This window comes from Epinephelus lanceolatus, chromosome 13 (assembly GCF_041903045.1).
Source record: "Epinephelus lanceolatus isolate andai-2023 chromosome 13, ASM4190304v1, whole genome shotgun sequence".
In the NCBI taxonomy this organism is placed as follows: domain Eukaryota; kingdom Metazoa; phylum Chordata; class Actinopteri; order Perciformes; family Serranidae; genus Epinephelus; species Epinephelus lanceolatus.
In genome coordinates this window covers 14,129,764-14,151,849 of record NC_135746.1, presented here as the reverse complement: position 1 = coordinate 14,151,849, position 22,086 = coordinate 14,129,764, and the positions used below count along the sequence as shown (strand labels likewise).

Genomic DNA, 22,086 nt, shown 5'->3' with positions numbered 1-22,086 from the left:
AAGTGTCAGCGAGCTGGCATGGCCAGGAGGGAGCAGTCCGCAGAACTGCCAGGGAGGTAGGTGGTAAATGTGTGTGTGTGCGTCTTTGCAGCAGGGGGTGGAGTGAGGGGGTTGCTTGGCGGGTCTTGATATTTTCGGCGGCAGAAGCAAAAGGGCCTGTCAACAAACATGCTCAAGAAAGGGGAGAGCTTTCGCTTGAGGCAATTAGATGTTATCTGAGAATGAATTAGAGCTCTTCAGCTTTACAATGAGCCCAGCACCCTGCATGAGTGCACCGGCCCATTCAGACTGCGCCAACCGCACTGCCACAGCGCACGTTTACACCGGCATCCCCTTTCAACAGATCACTGCTGGGGTTGATGGACAATTGAGCCAAAGAGAACATCTCTGCTTTGGTGCTGTATTTTTATTTACACTGCGACAACTCATGTTTACACTGCCATCCCCTTCCAACAAAACATGGCTGAGGTTAATGGTAAACTGAGCCTAAAAGAAAAATCTCTTCTTTGGTGCCACATTTCTATTTATACTGTCAATTACACAATGCAGTGGAACTCAAGAGTAAGTAAAGAATAATCCTGTTAGTGGGGGGCGTCATGACAGACACTTGACCCTGTGAAGAACAAAGCTAATGACAAAACTGCTTGAAACAGAAATAAAGAGCTTCTTAATGAGTTTACGCCCTAATGATGACAATCACCATGGAAAAATAAAAATATAAAAATAAAAAACACTTGACAGTCTGCTTCCTTGCATGAGGTCAAGCTGAAATTAAAAAAAAAAAAGATGTCTTAGTCTTACATGATTGTCGCAACCAAAGATATATTAATGGAACCATTCTATGCCTATAAACCAAAAGTGAAAAAGTAAATAATAATTTTGACTCACTTTCAAAATCACAATCCAACACTGCCTCACTTCTCTGTCTAAAGGCCTCAGCAGCAACCTGTGAAACCCGCTCTAGAGTTGAACACCATTTCTATACCGAAAACACATTTTGCCTCTGCGCCATCAGCAAAGTTTCACCGCTCAACTCCGCCCATCGGCTCCCTGGCGCCTTGCCGACGCATCTGCCAAACGCTCGGGCCCCCAACCCGCGCCGCCCCTGCCCCATATTCCTTAAGATGGTGGTATCGGGGGAGCCCCTGCTGACGTGCGATCCTTCATGTGGACGACGCGTGGGCAGGAAATGCTTGCAACAGGTGCCACCCGATGAGGCCTGATCCTCAAGCCCTTTGTGCCTGAGCAGGAGTGGGAGTGGGAGAGGCCGCAGGGGTCACGCTGACCCAGGAGCAGGGTGAGGCATACCGACTGTCTGACTGGAGGGATCAGACGTCACAACAAGCCTTGTATCAAATTATAGTCGACCATTTTTCTTCCCTGACGGTTTTAAGGAGTGCAGAATTAATGAACAGGTCAATGTTGTAACAATTTTGAGGTTTCTAGTGCCGACTGGAAAACTTGATTCATTAAAGATATGGATGTTATTTTTTAAGGCTGAGTCAGCACGCTGAAAATCTAATTTCACTGAATGTATTAAGGTGCAGTAAAACTATAATATAAATTATGCTCTGGAAAACTACAAGCAAAAACTAATTAATATTCATTAAAGTTTGAAGGACAGTATCTAAGAAATGACCATTTTACAATCATAATATAGTTTTCATTAGAAATAGATTTAAAAAAAAAACTTTAGTTAAAAAAAAAAAAAAACAAGGAAAAAACTGAATTTTGTCTTTTTCAAAACACACGCCCTCTTAAAGAAATGTAGAAGCAAATATAGGCGGAAAAATAAAACTATGGCTTGTTTCCACCTTTCATCTGAGCTGGCGGCTTTAAAAAATGACTAACTTTTGTTGATGTATGAATCGGCGGGGAGTCTATTTATCAGCAGGCCCTCTGCGGTCGCCCGCTTGGGTCCCTCAAGTCACAAGCCGCGTCGCTCCCCTTTGACTGATTAATTAGCCAATCAGAGGACATTTTTCACTGGGCGGCAGGATGGTTTATTTCAGCTAATGCCGGGCTTTCGAGCTGAGGCCCGTTGGAGCCTCGTCGGCTCTTTCGGCCTGCCTGAGTGGCCGGGCAGAGGGGCAAGGGAGATAAATCAAGCCGGGCTGGCCCTCCATGTGGCTCCCCTAACTAAACCCCCTGAGGAGGGCACGGTGGTGGAGAAGGAGGAGGAAGCAGAGGGGGACGCAGGACGGCCAGGGGCACTGCTCGCCCGCCGATAAGCACGGGGAGCACAGGGCTGCCAAAGTGCCTTCATTTAGAAGTGGCCGGGGCTTTTTGATATCTCGGCAGAAGGAGCCTGTCGTTTGTCATGCCGTGAGTAATTGTGCTGAGGGGCACAGAAGGAAGCAAGAGATGGAGAGGGCTTGCGAGCGTGGGATGGGTGATGGATAACAGAGAGCCGTGTAGATGGACAGGTGCTCCAACACAACTTGATAACCCGCACTGGTCAGGGAGTGTAAATAATGGTTTTAAGCATACATTTTCAGGTGGCTACACAGAAAGGTGAATGAGGTTTTGGGTGAAATGGTGGTCATCTGTTTATCTTGTAGATCAGGGTTTGTATTTCACAAATAATTTGTTGGAAGTGTGTAAATTATTTGTTTATTACAAAGGTCACAGTTTATTGTGGTGTTGGTGTTAAACCAGACGTCATTACATTAAGAGGTGTTTCTTATTTTCTGTCCTCCTTATTTACATACATGAGGGAGGCAGAATATTAGGAACACCTCTCAATATGATGCAGTCCAGCGTAACACCAACACTTACTATGATCTTAATGCTAAAATGGATAAATGAATTAAAACGTCTATGAGTGTTGAGGAAAAAGAGAACACGGGAAGCATCACAGTAAGCTTTATAACAGAACAGGTGTACTGGATTTTATTAAATTGCACAAGTGTATCTGATAAAGTGGACACTGAGTTTGGTATGCTTAATACTTTAGTGTTCACTCGGCTCGGTATTGAACCTCGATACATTTTGAATACAGTCTGAAATGTGTCTTTAGCACTGATGATATAAATGTGCTTGCTTGGGTTTCTTCAGTTAATCATTCATCTGATATCTGATGATGAAATCAGATATTTTCTTAATACATGCTTTTTTTAAGCCTACTGGGGGTCGGATGTGGAGTTTTTTTATTTTTATGTTGTACAGCTGGTGTACAATGATCTTAAATTTTCTTTTTTCTTTATGTTTCTGCAATTGTTAGACAATTATCAAAAGCTCTCCTCCCAACATTTTAGTTTCAACTCCAGAAAGACATTTTTATGTGAGTTATATCATACATCAGGACTCAACAATAAGGATTGCTAATTGCATGGGGCAAGTAAAATGCCGCATTGGGCAAGTAAATCTAGGAACTCACAAAAAAAAGAATTAACTTCATCGTTTCCAGAGCAGATGATTGAATTTGCTGAGGACTGAGCCATCTCCCTTCCTTCTCATCTCTGTTGAGAGTTGCACATGCGAAGTATCAATCAAGCACCCGCGAGAAAATGGCGGTGGGTAAATAGAAAGTTTATGAAATGAAAAGCAAGTGAGCTTCTTGATTATGCTGGAAACAGGAGTGTAGTTGGTGGCATTAAAGGATGTGGGTGAAACTCTCTGAGAGCAAGGAGGATAAAACATGGTCATTTTTCAAATGAAAATTAATTCTGGTCTTTATTGTTAACCGCTAATAATTAAAACAATCTGTATAGGGGCAAGTGAAAATTATCTTCGGGCATGTGGATTTCGGACTGGCAAGTGAAAAAAAAACATTAATGTTAAATCTTGTTCATTAAAGGTCCAGTGTGTAGGATTTAGTGACATCTAGTGGCGAAGGTGCAAACTGCAACCAGCTGAAGTTTCTCCCATGTGCCAAGCATGTGGTGGCCAACACAAACACAGGACTGGCCCTATGTAGAGCCAATGTTTTTTTGTCCATTCTGGGCTACTGTAGAACAACATGGTGGACTAGGTAGAAGAGGATCCGCCCCTAATGTAGATATAAACCACTCATTCTTAAGTAATGAAACAAGTCTTAGTTTCAGGTGAATATAAACTAATCAAAATGACAGATGCCTCTGAATTGTACACACTGGACCTTTAAAATGGAAAATGTTACTCATTTTAAAAAGGTAAAAAATAAATAAATTAACGACACAGCACTACTGTCTGAACGGGATGTGTAAACCACACAGAAGTTCAGTTGAAACACACAAACGGATGAAACTTAGCGGCTACCTATGTACAAACAATTAATATGAAAGGGTTCATAATCTGTCCCATGTGCTCACTTGGTCTTTTCAACACGTCCAGTGCTGCCTGTGACGAACAGAGGCATGTGGGACAGTTGAGTGTGTGTGTGTCGGCCTGTCTGTGTTTCAGGGAGCGTTGCGAGCAGCGATAAGAGGCGAGCAGGAAGCACATCACTGCGGAGGAAGGAAAACCCCAGCAGTGGGGGACTGGTGGAAAGGGAGGCTGGAGAGACAGCAGTGGGTGGTGGGTGAAGTGCTGGAAGATTCACGAGGTGGGAAGGAGGGCAGCTCTGGAGGAGCCGATCCAGATTTGGTCGAGTCTCCTGGTCTCACCTCGTTTGAATGCAGATATGTGATAATGCGACTGGCAACTGCCAATCAACCCCAGCTCCACACCAAAGCACCTAATACTGCTAGAGTTACTACTTAAGAATACAGCTCTATAGGGTGCTGAGATTATTGTGCATGTATAGTGTAGAGTGTATTTATGGTGGACTACTGTAAGCACAGATCAGGGTGCGCTGAGGGTCACTGGCAGTGTCACAGACACACTCACAGGAGATCCCACACAATGCCTAGAGCTTGATTGGTCCATCACCCTCTTTACCTCTTCCCAGCTACCTCAGATGTTGCTGGGCTTCAACACAAGGCCTCATGGGATGCCATTGTAATTGTGTTCAGTGTTTTCGATATGGTCAATGGTGTCCCTTCTGGCTGAAAAATAACAACCCATAACCAAACGATTAGGGAGAAAATGATGGTGTGTATTGCTTGCATTTCCAATGTTAATCAGCTGGGGAGCAGCAGCCATTGTGATGTTATGGCTCAGCACCTGCGGGGGGAATAGGAAAGGTTTTTTCTCGTGCAATTTATGGATTTTTAAGATGCCAATTTCTTCAAGCCAAATGCTTGAGATAAACAGAGGAAGCCAGCAAGAGGCTTCTCTGCGTCTCCGAGTCCAAAAGCTACATTTGTCATTGTCCTTCTGGCTCTGCGTGGAGTCAGCAGAACTCGTGACACCGACGATACCAGTTTATTAAATCAAGATTTATTCATTCATGACAAAATACAGAGAAGTTCTGTATCTGCTTGAGTCACTTCTCATGTCTTTATAATGATAATCCCACAGTTTTTTTCATGCAAAGTCCCATCTGTCAGCATCCACATCTTCTAATATCTAAAAATGTTTTTACAAATCTCAGTTCTGGGATCATCGTGACTTTGTTTATGAAACTTATTTAAGCATCATGATTTTATCTGGCAGAATTTTCAACTGAGTGAGTGAGGTAATAAGTGTTGTGACTCACTCAAAATCTATGTAATGCATGAATAAGTTCAACTGAACCATTGGTGCACAGAAAGTTTCATTAGCAGGTGAAATGTTTAACTTTCACGTTTAATTTCTGATATTAATAATAACTCAAGCACTTTTTTGTTATTCCAAGGCTGCTAGTTTCTACATTGGAAGTAAAAGAAAAGGTAGTATAAGAGATTTAACATTCATTTTATAATGAGGTTTTGTTTTTTTATAACTAGGCCAAAGTAAACTTACTGGGCCTGAAATGCAACTTGTGCATGTCTGAGCCTGTAAGCTACGTTCCAAAAGCACGAGAGCCAGCAGAACGCCAAATGGCAAAGTGACGTTTGAAGTGACCAGCCTCTGACGCCAAGAGCAAAAAGAGAACTTTTTTTGCAAGCGTCATCATTCGAGATTTCTGCACACCTCACCCCAATTTTGATTTGCCTTTAATAATGCCCACTGGCATTATAACTACCTGATGTGAGTGCTCCAAGACAGAAGTACAGAAGAGGGGAAGTGCGGAGAGAGGAATGGAGGTTAAGAGTGCAAATCCCTTAACTGGATTTAGGTGCTCTTGCCGCCATGAGTGGCCTGTTGGCGGTGTTAAAGCTGCACACTGTGACATGGCTAATCTGAGGCCACAGGCTGCTCAGGAGCTCGGTGCATGTAGAAGCACAAGGATCGCATGATGCTGCAGCCACTGATGGAGGCCATCAGCAGCAGTGGTCATCCTTAATTACCAAGACAGAGGCAGATAAGCTGGAGCCACCTGGCCAGAGGTATGCCATCTCCTCCCCGAGTGCACACTTGACATTGAGGGGGTTAAGAAAGATCACAGGCCTGCCCTTTCCATTTGGAAAACTACTGTTTCACCGCAAAGAGTCATTTACACCTTGAATTAGGAATATTCCCTACAGAGCTTTTGCAACTGGATATAGTGCACTCTGGCACAATAAGACTGACTGGATAATCATATGTTACAGGCATTGCTCATGATCAGATTCCCTACTTTAGATATAATCGCAACACAAGAAAGCAGGGATGCACTAACCGTGAAATTCTAGTCTGATATTGATCTTTAAAATAAAAAATTGTGCAACAGCCGATACTGATGTTCAGTTGTTGTGAGAAAGTCAACAAACATCTCCCTCTAGCGACTGTTTTTTTTGTTTGTTTTTTAAGATATTTTTGGGGCAGTTTCGCCTTTAATTGATAAGTCAGGTGTGAAAGGGGGAGAGAGAGAGAGGGAATGACATGCAGCAAAGGGCCACAGGCTGGAGTCGAACCCGGACCGGTGCGGCAACAGCCTTGTACATGGGGCACCTGCTCTATTCCACTAAGGCACCGACCCCCCCAGCAACTGTTTTTATTAAACTTTCTTGCACAAAACAAAATCTCGCAAGGTTATATGTGAACACGTTGGGATAACCCTATAATTCTATAATGTGCCTTTGCTCAATTCTCATTTTTACTGAATGGAGGTTATAATTTTACTCAATGCAACCAAGCGGCAACCTCCAGGGATGAAAAATGAAGCCAATATGGGAATGCCAAAAACTGCTGTTCTTTAAACGGCCACTTGAGGCTGGCTCCAAAGGCGAGTCAGTCCCCACTGACCCACATGTTTACAGCCTGGTATAAAAAATGGTTTTAGTCTCTGTGGCTAATTTCCCTTTTCGTGACAACTGTACAGGAAGTGAGTTTTTATATAACTATATTCTATATAAGTTTATATTCTATTGAAGTCACATAATTAATAATTAAGGACAGGCCTCTATGAGTGACAGGCTGTATGCCGACAGTCAGATTCAACCCTTACTCCTCCACAGCTCCAGCCTCGCGCCCAAATACAGTCACTTCTGACGCCAAAAAACCAAGATGGTGACAGCCAAAATGCAAAACTTGAGGCTTCAAAATGGGAGTCCACAAACGAATGGGTGACAGTGGCTATGTCCATCATTTTAACAGTCTATGACTGCAACCTCTGTAAACTGTTACTCCCAGCTACCAGCTGCTAACAGCAAACCGTTCACGATAACAGTAACTAGCTCCCCCATTATCATTAGGGAAAAAATGTATGTGTCTTGATGGGTCAACAATGAGTTTTCTGCATCCTCTCGTCCCGTGGAAGATTAGTATCATCTTAAACACGTTTTCCATTTTCCCCTGGACGACAGGGCACAGTTAGTTTTTAGCTCAGCTTTTCAGTCTGTGCAAAACTGATGTGACAACAGAAATGCATCGACCACAGCCAGCAGTGAATGTTGTCTTGTTTGCCGACAGGCCAATGGCAGTCAACAAGAGTACGGGTCGATAAATTGGTGCATTCCAAAAATAAAGTCCTAAAGACAAGTGCGTCTGATCGTACACTGACTACATAAGACAGGTGAAAACTTGAATACTTTTGGAACTGCAAAAAAAAACAATATTTTTTTCTTAATCTTTTTTTTTTCTTTACACGTGTCATGATAAAATTGTATGCATTAGACTTGTGTTTAATATGCTGTTTAGAGTTTGTTTCATACATTTTGTTTTGTGTTTGTGTATGTTCATGTTTCAGGTTGGATTGAATCTGCCTTTCTGTTTGTGTTTTTTTGGTCAATATTTACCCTTTATTGTGGATTAATTTTTCATTAAAATAAACAATTACAAATGTATTTAGATGGACACTTTTGAGGAGGAAGATGTTTCTTCCTTATTGCAAATAATGTAAATGATCTTGATGCCTCTTACCTGCTCTTGGTCATTGGCAGATCTTCCCCTCTTCCCAAAGATACAGTTAAGGTCTGTTTCACTGCGAGAGGACAGGTCCTTTCCTAAAAGGAGGGGAAAAAAAACATTTTTAATATAATATAGCAATTAAAAATAGAAAGATAAAATGACAGAAATGGCTAAACAAAACAAAACAAAAAAATCAATCCTGGCAAACACTGGTGGGTTTTTACTTTTGCAGATACCCAAACAGACCAGAAACAAATCATAGTCACGTTTTCACCAAAAAACACCCACACACAAAATAAATAAATATAAAATGAAGACATCTAAAGGGCAGCTGTTTTACCGAGGCAACCTGTAATGGTTGCAGTTGAAAGCATGAGTGTTTGTGTGTGTGTATATATGTGTGTGTGTGTTTGTGTGTGTGTGTGTGCTGGGGGTAGAAGGTAGGGGGAGGTGGTCTTTAAAGCAAGGAAAGGGGAGGTTTGCGTGGTTTGCTTCTTGCTCCGGGGATAAAACGGCAAAGAAAAATAAACCAACGGCGAGGTCTGCCATGCCACGCCTCCGGATTCCCATTTTCAAGCCAGGCCTCAAAGACTCCTGGAGCACAGTCGCCCGTCTCAAGCCCGGGTCCTGTTCGTACAGCTGCATCCTCTTCCTTCAGCGGGGCTCTGATAACATTTGGTTATTTATTGCTTTTAAACCTCTATCTCCCCAACTCTTTTGGGGCTCTGGCTTTGAAAGTCACTGCACATGCAGGTCTAAGAAGTAAAACCAAGAAAGTATGTTGAAAACTAAAATTAATGAGGAGGGGGAGGAGGGGAGAGGCCTGCGGTGTTTGTCATCTAGTGAACTCAGGTCAAATGTAAAATTATGCCCAATCTGACCTTCGCGCTGTTTGGACGAGGAAGTACCCGTCAAAATTCTCAGGCTTTCAGGTGAAAGTGCAAATAACATTGTCTGATAAAAAGGAGCGTAAATGTTCAAAAGGTGGCTGAGTGCCATGACGCAGGATGAAGCATATGTGCTGCTGTCGTGCAGTGGAAAGTGTTAGTGAACACATGCTGGTTTCCAAGGACACAGTTGAAATAGCAACAACTGTCAACTCAGATAACTAGTCAAACCAGACCAACATCACCAAGGCTCTACGGAGAAACATTCAACCTGACTAGATAAAAAATTAACAAATCTTTCTGTTAACAGATTTACACTGGCTAAAATATGAATATCTGTTTCATCAAAAGCCCCACGACTGCGATAAAAACCAGCCACACAGAGCTACAGATGGAGAGCTGTAGTTAAATTCTGCATCAACCACCCTTGCTGCCCTGACAGGTGATAGATGGAGGTAGCAATTAAAACTGGGTTACTGGTTTATGCTGTGGGCCCGGACCTCAGCGGAGGAGATTTTGGTGCCTTTCCCCACAAACAAAGGCCATCAATCCTCAGTGCTGGCTGAGAGGGAACAAGCCTTAACAGGATATCAATAAAAAAAAGCAGGAGGGAGTAAGGAGGAGGCCTGCGCTGAGAAGGAGAGGGAGATGTCTGGAAGGTTCTCTGATGCTTCTGTGGCCACGGCATTTTTTCGCAGGAACGTTTTTACAGTTTTAATATCAAATTAACGAGACTAGTATTTACAGGGTTCTGATGGCTTAAGGCAAGTTCGATTTAAGACTTTTTAGGCCTTTTTTAAGGCCATCAAGGAATGAAGTTTTAGACTATTTTCCCCAAATTTGAAGAAAAAACAAACATGATCCAACAGTAATTTCTTAGGGACGGTTTTGCCCAAATGTTTACTGTAAAGACTTTTTTGGGAAGCACATGCAGTCTGTTAGCAGGTTTTCTAGGCAAATTTGTATTTCTCACTCTGCATGTGGGATTCCGCTACCTTGATTCCCATCGTGCCAAGTTTGGAAAAACTTATCACACAGGATACATGGAGCCTTTTAAGTATTGCCTTGTATTGGTTTCAGCTATGCTGCAAAATCTTGGTGAAATGGCCAGTTTTCATTTAATATGCCCTTCCCGAGCTCGTCCAGGGTACAGTGACAGTAGTTAGCAGGCAGTGGATCCTCTGCTCTGAGCATCCCAGCCAGAAACAAAATATTAATGTTACTTGTTTTGCTGTCTTGATCAGTGTCACATTAACGCAAGGGGCAATCGGTAAATTACTTTTTAAAAAAGGTAGATGTCAGTAATTATCTTGAGATAGAAATACAGTCCTGTGGTTGTAAACGTGAGCGAACAAGTCAAGCTGCACTTGTAGTTTACATCCATGTCTGTGAAAACATGGATGCTTCACACACATCTTCCCCCTCAGCCGCACAGACAATCTATATAGTCTGCACAGTTTCAAAGTGGGCACCCAAGATTAGAGTCACCAATTCAGTATCTGACCAAATGTCTCCCCTTCTGTTCCTGAGATATGATGTTGAATAATGCCCAGAACATTTTGCATAACATTAAGATGTCACAGTGAAGCTGACCTTTGACCTTATATAGGTATTTGACCTTATACCTATATATAAAATGTCATCACCTCTTCATTACATCCCATTAGGCATTTGTAGGAAATTTCGTCACAATTTGCATGAGAATTCTTGAGTTTTGTCCAACATGTTTTGTGTGGTCACAGTGACTTTTGACCACCAAATTCTAGTAAGTTCACTTTTAAATCCAAGTGGCTGTTCGTGCCAAATTTGAGGAATTTGGGGTATTATTGTTATATTGCATTCACAAGAATGGGACGGACAAGGTCACAACAACCTTGATCTTTGACCACTAAAGTCTAATCAGTGCATTGTTGAGTCCAACCGGACATTTGTACCAAATTTGAATAAACTCCCTAAAGGTGTTCTTGAGATATCACGTTCATAAGTAGGAGACAGACGAACGGACAATCCAAAAACATAATGCCTCCGGCCACGGCTATCGCCAACACCAAGGCACAAAAATGATTAAAAAAATCTGACTTCTATGTCTTGGCATTTTTAAGACGTTTGAAACTGACTTGAGATATTTTAATACCAACTGAAGCTTTATTTTTAGATTAATGAAGAGTAAGACTTTTTAGGGATCTGGGGAAACCCTGATATAAGAAGGAATGCATTTATTTAATAACCGCTTATAAACACCGCTAATTATATCTCTGAAATGATTTAACAACCAGATACAAAAGCAGGCATTTAAATGCTTTAATGGCTGACCTTTGTCTGCTCTCTGCACATCCAGAACTATGAGAGTAGTACCTGACTTTTTCAACCTCTCATGTAACAAGCTTAGCAACACTAAATCTATTACCAAGCCTTAACTTGGCAACAGCTTCACAGGGAGGGGAGCCGGCATCGGAGCAGTCAGTGGAAGCATGCAAACAGGCGTGGCTGGTTGTATGTTGCCAGGTAACCCTTTGGTTGCCCATGCCAATCCAGACCACAAGCTTGACATGGTCAGGCAATAACACAAAGAGATGATTAAATAAATAAGATAAATTCTTTGATTGACTTCTGATGGATGTCTAATATCAAGGAAAGGACTGCAAATATGTCCTACATGAAGTACAACCATGTCAAAAGTGAGAGTTTCACAGTCAAAGTGCACTCAAACTTCATGCCTGTCAGACCACTTTAGGCAGGCGGAACACTCGACTCTCAAGTTTCCAATTAAGTTATGAGTCGCTTATGGAAAAACCAGTAGTGCCAGCGTCCCTTCTGTTGCATGACAACAGTTGCCGCCTCTTTTGAGAAGAAACAAGTTAAAGTGGTGTTACGTTGCCAAAGACATCTCTACTGCCTACAGAGCCGCAGACTGACTCGAGATTGAATTCCAGTTAAAACATTCCCACCTAAGCTCCCATTAAACTGCCTCCCCCTCTGCTTTCTGACAGTCTGAGAAAATAAAGATACTGAAAGAGAGTGGGTGTCAAACGTCTGAGTGTAACAAACAATAGCTGTGCCAGGTGCTAAATGCTCTTTAGCTTACCCTGACATTTATAAACAGCTGGTGGTGATCATGGGAGGAATCTCCTCGAATGGATTAGAACGAAAAGTCCTTCGGGATCAGACTTTATTAGCTGTCGACAGGTTGGGGTACAAGTGTGTCCTAATGACGATAAAGACGATAACAGAGGGCCCAAGTTCAGAGTCAACACAAATGTCCCGTGATAAACAACAGACAAGCGTGGCTGTCAACATGACAAAAACACTTGAGAGAGGTATTGTTTTCGATGCTTTTTATGGGGTCAGTGGGGTTGTCTGGGGGGGAGTGGGAGGTGAATGTAGCTGTGAGGATACAGAGATTCAACCTGAAGTGGAGCAACTCAATAAGCTTACAGTTCACAGGGTTCCCACACATTTTCATGGACAAAATTTCAAAACTTTTTCATGACTTTTCAAGGACCTGTAATATTTTTTCTTGCCCCACCTGCCCGGCATTTTTCAAACACATCAGACTGAAACTGTATGCGATAGTAAACAAAATAGGGCTACGTATTAGTGCTACATCACATCAGCAACTACAGACAAAAAAATTTGCCAGTAAACGTTACATAGAAGAATTCTCACTTAACGTTACTGTAACAATTTCATTACACACAACAATATTGCACAACTTTGTTTCAAAACTTTCAATGGTTTTACAAATTCCATGCCTTTTGCAGGCCTGGAAAATGTTTTTGAAAAATTCGATGACTTCCAGGTTTCCGCGATTTTTGGGAACACCGAGTTTAGTGCTGCAACGATTTATCAATTAGTTGTCAGCTATTACTCATCAATTGATAAGTTTGAGTAATTTTTAAATGATGAAAGTCAAAACTCTCAGATTCCAGCTTCTTAAATGTGCAAATTTCCTGGTTTCTTTATGACCGCAAACTGAGTATCTTTGGGTTGTGGACAAAACAAGACATTTACAGATGTCATGTTGAACTTTGGGAAACACTGAGCAACATTTTTCCCAATTATCTGACAATTTATGGACCAAACAACTGAACGATCAATCAAGAAAATAATCAACAGATTAATCGACAGTGAAACTAAACGTTAGCTGCAGCCTTATCATGGTTGGGTACAGGGTAACATTTTAATAGGGCTGCAACTAATGATTATTTTCATTGTTGACTAATCCATCAATTATTTCTTCAATTAGTCAACTAATCAGTTTATCGAAAAATGTGTTAAAATGTTGAAAAATGTCTGTCTCTCCCAAACCCCAAAATGATGTAATCTAATGTCTTGTTTCATACTCACGCCAAAGGGTTTTAGTTCACTGTCATGGGAGTGTGTAAAGCTGCCAATATCTGAACGTAAGAAGCTGCAATAAGAATATTTTGGGGTACTTTTATAGTACTTTTCTATGAAAAATGACTCAAACCGATTAGTCGACTACTAAAATAGTCACTGATTATTGTAATAGTGGATTAGCCATCGATTAGTCGACTAATCGTGGCAGCCCTACATTTTAATTCCCTCAAAATATTTTTGACCATATTTTAACTGTGCCAGTGCAAAAATTAAATATCTTACATTCTCCATCATGCCTGGATGATATGTCCTCATTAAGATAAATAAATAAATAAAACTATGAACTTAGTTAGAATAAAATTCTCCAAACACCTAAGTTGCTCGCAAATCCAAATTTCCAAAGCAAATATAGCAAATGGTGCTGTACTGTAACATTAAAGAATGTCTTAGTTTAATTTATTTGTAGCGCACTTATCAAAATACACTGTAATGTAAAAAAAAACAGGCAGGCATATCGAAAAAATATTAATAAAGTTTCAAAAAATGGATGATAAAAAGCCACATACACCAAGGAAAGTGTAAACAAAATCAAAATTAAAAAGAGACATTGTAAAGGAGCTTTCTGGTAAAGGTAAGTCTAAAAAAGTGATTTAAAAGAAGATTCTGAAAAGCATCAGGCAGGTCGTTCTATGTCTGGATGCATTCACAATCAATGCATCAAACAAACATGCTGACAAAGGCGCTGCTGAACGACTCAGAAAAGTCTCAACTTCAATACAAACTTGCTGTTTACCAAGTTGTACGATTTCAGTAAAATATGAATAGAACATGAGAGCAGAAAGCACCCAGAGGAAAATCATCGCCCCCTTCAAGTGTGCCTTGTACGGTGCATCTGTTCCACCAGGGACAAGGTCTTTTTCTGGCTCCGGCCAAATTAAGATCACAAAAACACGGTGAGAGGGTCTGGGTGAGACACAGAGGTCACGTTTTATCTGGCGGGGTCATCTAATGGGTCATGCAGCCCATGGGAGGTGTTGTTTTTGGGGGGCCAGTAAATGGACATGCCAGATGCCCCAAACAGGAAACAGGAAGTTGCTACTGAATGACGTAAAATATAAAAAGCTCTGCCAGGTGAGGCAAAAGTTGAGATACTCCGTTTTCCCATGTATGCTGACCTCATCAGGTACACCTCAACCAGATAACAAGAACAATTATGGAGTAATACCTTCACCAGATGTTGGAATCTGATGAGCTTGCACTACTTTCTTGCAAAAGAACTTGCACAGCTACTACGATAAAAAAGATATTCTTTAAAATCAGCTACATGTTGTAAGTTTACAAGTCAAAAACAAGCACCATAACTATTAAAAACCTGACAATCTTAATAAGAAAGTATACTTGTAATCACTAAACTATGCTCCATGCCAAAGTTAAGCAGCTCAGCGGTGAAATATGGGCCAGTGGTTATTCATTTCGGTCTCCAGTGGTCCTGAACACCAAATACCTCCTCGTGCCTATCAGTGTTCTGGCCTTGACCAGCAAATCTTGACTTCCTGACGTGTAAAGGAGTAATGAAGTTGAAGGAAGAGTTATTAATAACCTCCCCTAGCAGTGACCGGGCCAACTGACCCGGCACAGGCTGACAGAGCTCTGATCAGCATCTGCGGTCCGAGCCAAGTGCACAAGGCTCAACGAGGGGTTAAGGAGGCTTTCTGTCTGTCTGAGTGGACTGTCTGAAAGGTGGACAACTAAAAAAGTGGAGGCACACGCAGGAAATGTTGCTGGAAAAAAGGTGCTGAGCTGAAATCATTACACAGTGGTGCTGAAACAGTTTTATCTAAAATGCAGATACACTTTCAGGGGAGAATTTCTACTGTGTGCTGAACAGTTGATCCAGTCAGGCTGAGTTTTTTTCATTATACTGCACACACAATTTTACAGGTAATCAATTTAATGACCGGTGAGATGAGAAAAGAAAACACTGTGTGCACAACGGAGCTACGTTCATGCTTGTGTTTTTATGCTGTAAAGTCGTGCCAGCTGCCAAAAGATAAACCCACCTTTAGTGAACTTCATGTAGTGCACCCTCTTTTTGGTGGTCTTGGATTTCTCCTCCAAGCTGAATCCTTTCCGCTCCTCCGGTGGTGGAGAATCTAGAGATAATACAGAAAACATAAGAAGATAAATATGGTCATATGGAGTTACAAATTTAAGATGTTTGGTGTTACTGTACATCTCTACCAGCTTAGATTAAACACTGTTCTATATGTGCTTTGTTTCCCAGAACAGTGATAATGAAGACGTTTTATCGTATGACAGCAACTGTAAACAATGTCACTCCTAAATGTTGCAGAGCAGCACCCTCTACTGGCCGACAGAAGAAGCTGTACTATTATTTGGAGTAGTAATATGAAGTCACAGTGGCAGAGTTACCACTGAGAGTAAGTATACATCATGTATCAACCCTAGATAATGCACTGCCAGTGTGAGTCATACAGTATGTGACACATATGTAGTGTATTAACAGTAGCTTTATCTTTTTTGCACAACCACAAGACAACAAAAGGTTCAAACTGAAATCAACTTAAACATTTTCTTTAATATACCACCCTGTTAAGACAACCACCACAATTCTCAACATGCCTGTAAACACGTCATTTTATACACATTACACATCTTAACACTACTGACTGTACATACCAGTTCCGCTGTTTTGAGCATGGCAGCTGTTCAGTTGAGCAAGAAGCTCATTGAAATCATCTTGGTGGGCGATCCAGTTATCCTGTCAACACAGCAGATGTCAACAGAACTGACAAAAACTTCAAAATGGTATATAATTATGGATTTGTGCAGTCAGTTGCCAGTGTATGAGTTACACCTGATGAAAACTAATGTAGTCTGATACAGTTATCCCATAGCTCCTCCCTTCCTGCAGGTTATAATGTTCAGTTTTTGTTAAAAATGTTTTAGAGAGGCGTTGATTCAACTGTATGGTCATTTTTTGGAGGATGCAGTTAGAGATGCTGTTGATTTGAATTGTGTAATACTATCAGGTGTTTTTCATTATTTTGTCCAGCCAATTTACATAAAAAAGGTTAGTCTTAATAGCAAGAAGATCTCTCAGTATAATACAGTAGTATTACTATGGGGCTTTTAAATCACGTCATAAGGGGCCAGTCTTATATTTGTGTAAAAAGAATGTCATCCAAATCCGTGCTGAAATAATTCTAATGTTAAACAGAGACTGCAATACGTAAGGGGTAGTGCCCGACAAGGTGTCCATTATCAGGAATTAATGGACGACACAGAGGCGTGAACCATCCGACGCGAAGCCCATTAATTCCTGATAATGGACACCTTGAAGGGCATTAACCCGCTTATACCATGGTCACTTACCAAAAGAAATGAATATTAAATCAATTATTTATGCTTTAATGTGTTTTACAGTTAAAATCATGAGTTTTTCACAAGCCACTGCTGAGCAGACTATTTAACCTCAGTAGTTCTCAGGTGTTGCCATGGAAACCCGCTGTGGCCGCAGCATAGAGAGCATAGCGACTCTGATCAGTGAAGGGAAGTGAGATGATGGCTAAACGTTACGTGATATTATTCAGAAGATGATTATTTCAGAAAGCCAGTGCACTTCTTACCGCTTGTGTGTTACAGACTCTGGTGGTCAGAGGATGATGTGCAAAAAAAACTTGAGATATTGCTTTCATGATGCCCGTTGTAATCCGTTGCCTCTGCTCTGAGTCTCCATTGCTATGGTTACAAACTAGCAGTTGAGCCAGCGCAATAATTTAGAACCTGTCATCAGGCAATTTGACCGGAACGTCTTTTTAGCTGTCCTATAACACCTTTTAATGGACACCCTGCAGCCAATCAGAATTGAGTATTCACCCAGACCATGGTTTAAATCTCATGAAAAACCATACTTGTTGTTTGAGTAGTGTGAATACAGTCCATCACATCACATCCAAGGCACTGCTCCCAACAATAAACACATATATCTGCAAATAACCTTAAGAGTAACATACTCGCTATGATGATCTGCTTATAGCATATTCTCTTTAGGTTCTTGTGGAAAATCACTCAAAATAAACATATATGCATACAAGATGTTTTACAGTTAACAATAACATTCAGGAATGAACAGAGCAACCACATGATTTCATTATAGAAGCACCTGCAAAGTGTTAAATGTGCTCACCTCATAGCTGGCGGAGGTCCCAAGACCATAGTTGTTGTTCTTCACTTTTACTTTGATATGGTCAGTGGAGCCTTGCTCACTTCTCCCCAGGCCCTTAACATGAGAAGAGAGGAAACATACGTGTGACAGAGGTGTTCACCAACTCATTCAGTCACTGCCAAAATATTAAGAAATTATCCCCACTGACCCAACCACAGAGATCCATCTCACCTTGCCCTTGGACCAGCCCATTCGCTCCAGCATCTTCTGGCCGAATTTGGAGTCATCGTTGCTCCAGGCGCTGTTCCTGGGGTCAACAGACCACTTCTGTTTCCTCCGGGCTGCACAGACAGCAGTGACATCATTACATAACAATCACCAAAACATTACATAAACCCGCAGGACTCACACTGCAAGGTGACGAAACCTTATGTACACACACACAGGACATGATACTGTGCAGAAAACGATATATAGCAGATGATGCGATTGTAATAATCACTTTAAACTAGAACTATTGTTAACAGACAGATGGAAGTTACTTCTAACCACAGGGATACTGTACAGCGACTCTTATCGTTTGAATACACACATTTTAAAACACTATACAGTCTTGCTTGGTCACTAAATCAGGTTTAGTCCCAGATAATAACCAGGACAATGAGTTATCATGTGCAGCTGACACGTTTGACAACTGTCATCAGTAGTCCGACCATGCTTTAAGACAACAGTGTGCCACAACTTCCAATACGTTTATTAAAAATAGGTCAAATTAATAAATAAATACTTATAATTGACCATTAAGGACGTGACATTCAGCCAAAGTGAGCTAGTGACAAGTTACTGCAGCTGGCATTCAGTTACAAGCTAAAACACGTGTTTACAAACCGCTGTAGTAATGCTAATGCTAATGCTAGCTAGCCGAATAGTTTAAAATATACAAAATACTGACTATTTTCGGTGGAAAACCTGTTGACATTTAGTAGCGGTGGGTTTTAGCGACAATTACACATAGTAAAACACACTATTATATTTAAAGAAAAGGGTAAATATCTGTCAAAACTGTAGAAAAAATGTACTTACGTTCGGCGAGCATGGACATCCTGGGGTCCTTAAACAGCTTGATGGAAGTCGCGTAGGCTTCCAAGAAAATGCCTGAACATAATACGTGGCCACGCTGGTTGTTTTTCGTCAATAAAATATTATTGTAAAATATTTACTGTGCGTCGTAATCCATAAGGATGAAAGTATATTGTGAGTCTATTATTTTAACGATGGATATTGTCGTTATTTTGTTAGTAGTATCAGTGCAGGTAATTGTGTTCGCCAACAGAGGGCGACACAGGCAGGTTCAATGACCCCAAAACTACAGCCCATTATATATCTATAATACAGCCTGATAATATGCCTATAATGAAATGAATAATGAAAAATATAATTTTCAAATTCAATAAAAATGTAACAATTAATATGTAGGCTGTAAAAAACAAATATCAAACATATATTATGCCTGAAAGAAGGGTGACATTTTTTTTTTTTAAATGCAGACTAGAAGCATTTAATTATATGTAATTATATCTATCAATAGGCCATAAATGCCAATATCAATATATGTATTTGTGATCAGCCAATATCATCCAATATCAGCCCACAGATTTATTCATCAAGCTGCACCCAACACCACCCCATGATGTGCCCAACTCAAATAGAGCATTGCTCAACGTGTTCTTGCCACAATACCCGCAGCCAGTTTCATAATGTTTGCACTGATGCATGTGATGCACTAACAAGATCTCATGTCGAGAGTTTCTGGATTAGCTTCTTGTGCTGACAGAGATATCACAACCACAGCTCAGTATAAGAGCCAGGAAGCTACTATCAATGATGGGAACACGGAAGCAGGCATCACTTTGTCCTGTCTGAACACAGCCCTGAATTAGTTACTCATCGAAATCAAAATCTGTTTTTGTTGTTTCAAGCTGTTGTGCTGCCAAGGAAAGCACTTGAAAGAGGAGCAAGTAGCACTTGAAGGCAGCACAGAGTAAACAGCTTTAGTTGAAATGTGGACTGACTGAATTCTGCATGAATATCAAAGTCGTCTTATGCAACTTGCAATCAACAGACACACATTGACCTAAATTACCAACTGGTAACCGAGGCATCTGTAAAAAGGCTAAAGCTACCAGATGAAAGACAGTGGTAGTTTCCATGATATTACCAAGTAGTTGCTTTGGTGTCACTTAAAGTACCTGTTAAGGTGTTGAAGCATGGAGTGTTTTGTAACACACTAAAAAAAATGAGTGTGATTGTCCTTGAGCTATGTACGAGTTATGAAAGCTGTCTGGGAATATTTATCAGCCCTATCAGAAATAAAACTGAAGTCTTGATATGAGATCAGTGTTTACATTTCCTGTGCTCCTAAGGACCCAAGAATTGGACATAATATTTATTTATGTTGAAAATCCTCAGAAGATGTTTGTGGCGTGGTTCTTTGAAATCATGCCCAGGAAAAGAAAATGCAGACTTGGGTCACCTTCAGGAGCTGTTGTGTGAGAAAGGAGCCAATATTTAACTCAACCTTATTTATGTAACACCTGTCATACAAACACATAGCTCAAAGTGCTTCACATAGCAAAACTGAAATAAGACAGATGCAATTTAAAGGACAAAGTAAGCAACTATAAGCAATACAACAAGAATTAAAAAAAATAATTAAAAGTATCTGCACTTTTATACTTTTAAACATGAGGAACATTTAAAAATAAAACAGTGGAGGACCTTAGTGATCTGACTTGGACGTAAAATGAAAGAACATCTCTGATGTATGGAGGGGCAAGGTCGTTTAAAGCTTCAAGTAAAATAACTTAAAAATCAGTTCTTAAAGATACAGGTAGTAAGTGTAATCCTCTGAAACCTGGAGCGACATCACTTTTCTTGCACTGCTTTAACACGCCTTTCTCAAGTATTTCAACCTTTGAACCCTGAGCAGATTTCTTTCAAAAACATGGGGGAAAAGGCACTGAGCATCTTGGTTAAAAAAAAAAAAAAAAAAGTCACACGAATTGCAAAAAAAATAATAGATTTAGAAAATTTATTTTAAAAAAAAAAAAGGAAAAAAGCTAGGGAAAAACTATATTCCTAATAATTATTATTTTTACATTTTTAAAATAATGTTACAGAATTATTTTTAATTTTTAAGCACTCTTTTCAGGTCATTTCCTTTTTTGTTTTTATCTTTCTCTTTTTGCTAATTTTCTTATTTTTATTTTTCTCTTTTTTTACTATTTTTTTGCACATTTTTTGAGTCATTTCTTCTTTCATTTCTCATTGCCTTCTTCCCATGTTTTTCAAAGTGTGAAATCAGCAGTGTAATGTAGTGATCCATTTTCCTTTTAAAAAGAAAATGTATTCTCTGAGGGGATTCTTAAAGAGAAATATTGGTATCAATTGAATATATGATTAAAGAGTGTGAAACAGTTTGACTGCAATCAGACAGATACAAAACACTGCAGTGTTATTGGTTCAGAGTTCCTCTTAGAGACTGACACCGATCTCATCTAGGTGACACACATGTCCTCTCCTGAGATGCAATTATTTTTATCTCAGCATTGCTATTCTGTACAGGAACATATGTACCATACTGCACCACTCTGAAGAAGCACGTCTGCACATATCTACTTTTACGTTTGATTTATTTAAGTCTAATAAACAACAAATGGTTACATTTTCTTGAGCTTATTTGCTGAGATGTTCAAGCTAATCACTTGTGTCAGTACTCAGATGCTGTGGCTCCAAATATAACTTGAATACACAGCTCCTTAGATACATAAATCTGCTTGTTGCTGATGGCATGAAGTGAAAAAGCACTCATATACTGACAGCATCAGTTTGTTTCTATAATAGTCACGTCCAAGCAGTGTAAAGCTCTAATCTGACTCCATATCTGTGCTTAAAGTTACCACCTCCAGCACAGGATTAAGACGAGGTTGTGTAACAGCTCCAGGAGCCTGGCAGGGATCAGCGACTATTGTTGACCTGACTGTGAGCTGCAGAGAGGCTGACAATAGGAATCATGATACTGTGCGGTGTCCCTGCCATTCCTGTTTTTGCTCTTCTTTTTTCAAGTAACCTTGGCAGACATTTTGCTTAAGTAAGCACCTGCAATGTAAAGGTCACATCAGGTCACTAATGTCATTCAAAATTTATAGCTCAGGGATGACTGACTCGTAGAGCTCATAAATGTGGCCATAATCCCAAAGTCAGAATTGATTTTCTGACCATCATAGTGTCAGTCCTGTTACGGACTACTAGAGCGGAGAAGAAGCCATTAAATGCTTTGCAAAAGCATTTCCTAAACAGAAAGAGAAGTTGAGGTCTTTACTGCCCATGAGAGGA

The 22,086-nt window shown here is 40.5% G+C and overlaps 1 protein-coding gene across 1 annotated transcript in view; it reads right to left on the bottom strand.

Moving 5' to 3' along the window:
* pinx1 (PIN2 (TERF1) interacting telomerase inhibitor 1) overlaps nt 1–18,818 on the bottom strand; it is a 32,884-nt gene extending 14,066 nt beyond the window's left edge. The window contains exons 1-6 of the mRNA XM_033649351.2: nt 18,775–18,818; nt 17,923–18,032; nt 17,713–17,805; nt 16,203–16,284; nt 15,563–15,655; nt 8,287–8,369 (exon numbers count right to left, since the gene is read on the bottom strand). Coding sequence (XP_033505242.2) covers nt 8,287–8,369; nt 15,563–15,655; nt 16,203–16,284; nt 17,713–17,805; nt 17,923–18,032; nt 18,775–18,793 — 480 coding nt within the window. The 5' untranslated portion in view covers nt 18,794–18,818. The remainder of the gene's footprint in view (nt 1–8,286; nt 8,370–15,562; nt 15,656–16,202; nt 16,285–17,712; nt 17,806–17,922; nt 18,033–18,774) is intronic.
* Nucleotides 18,819–22,086: the final 3,268 nt, after the last annotated feature.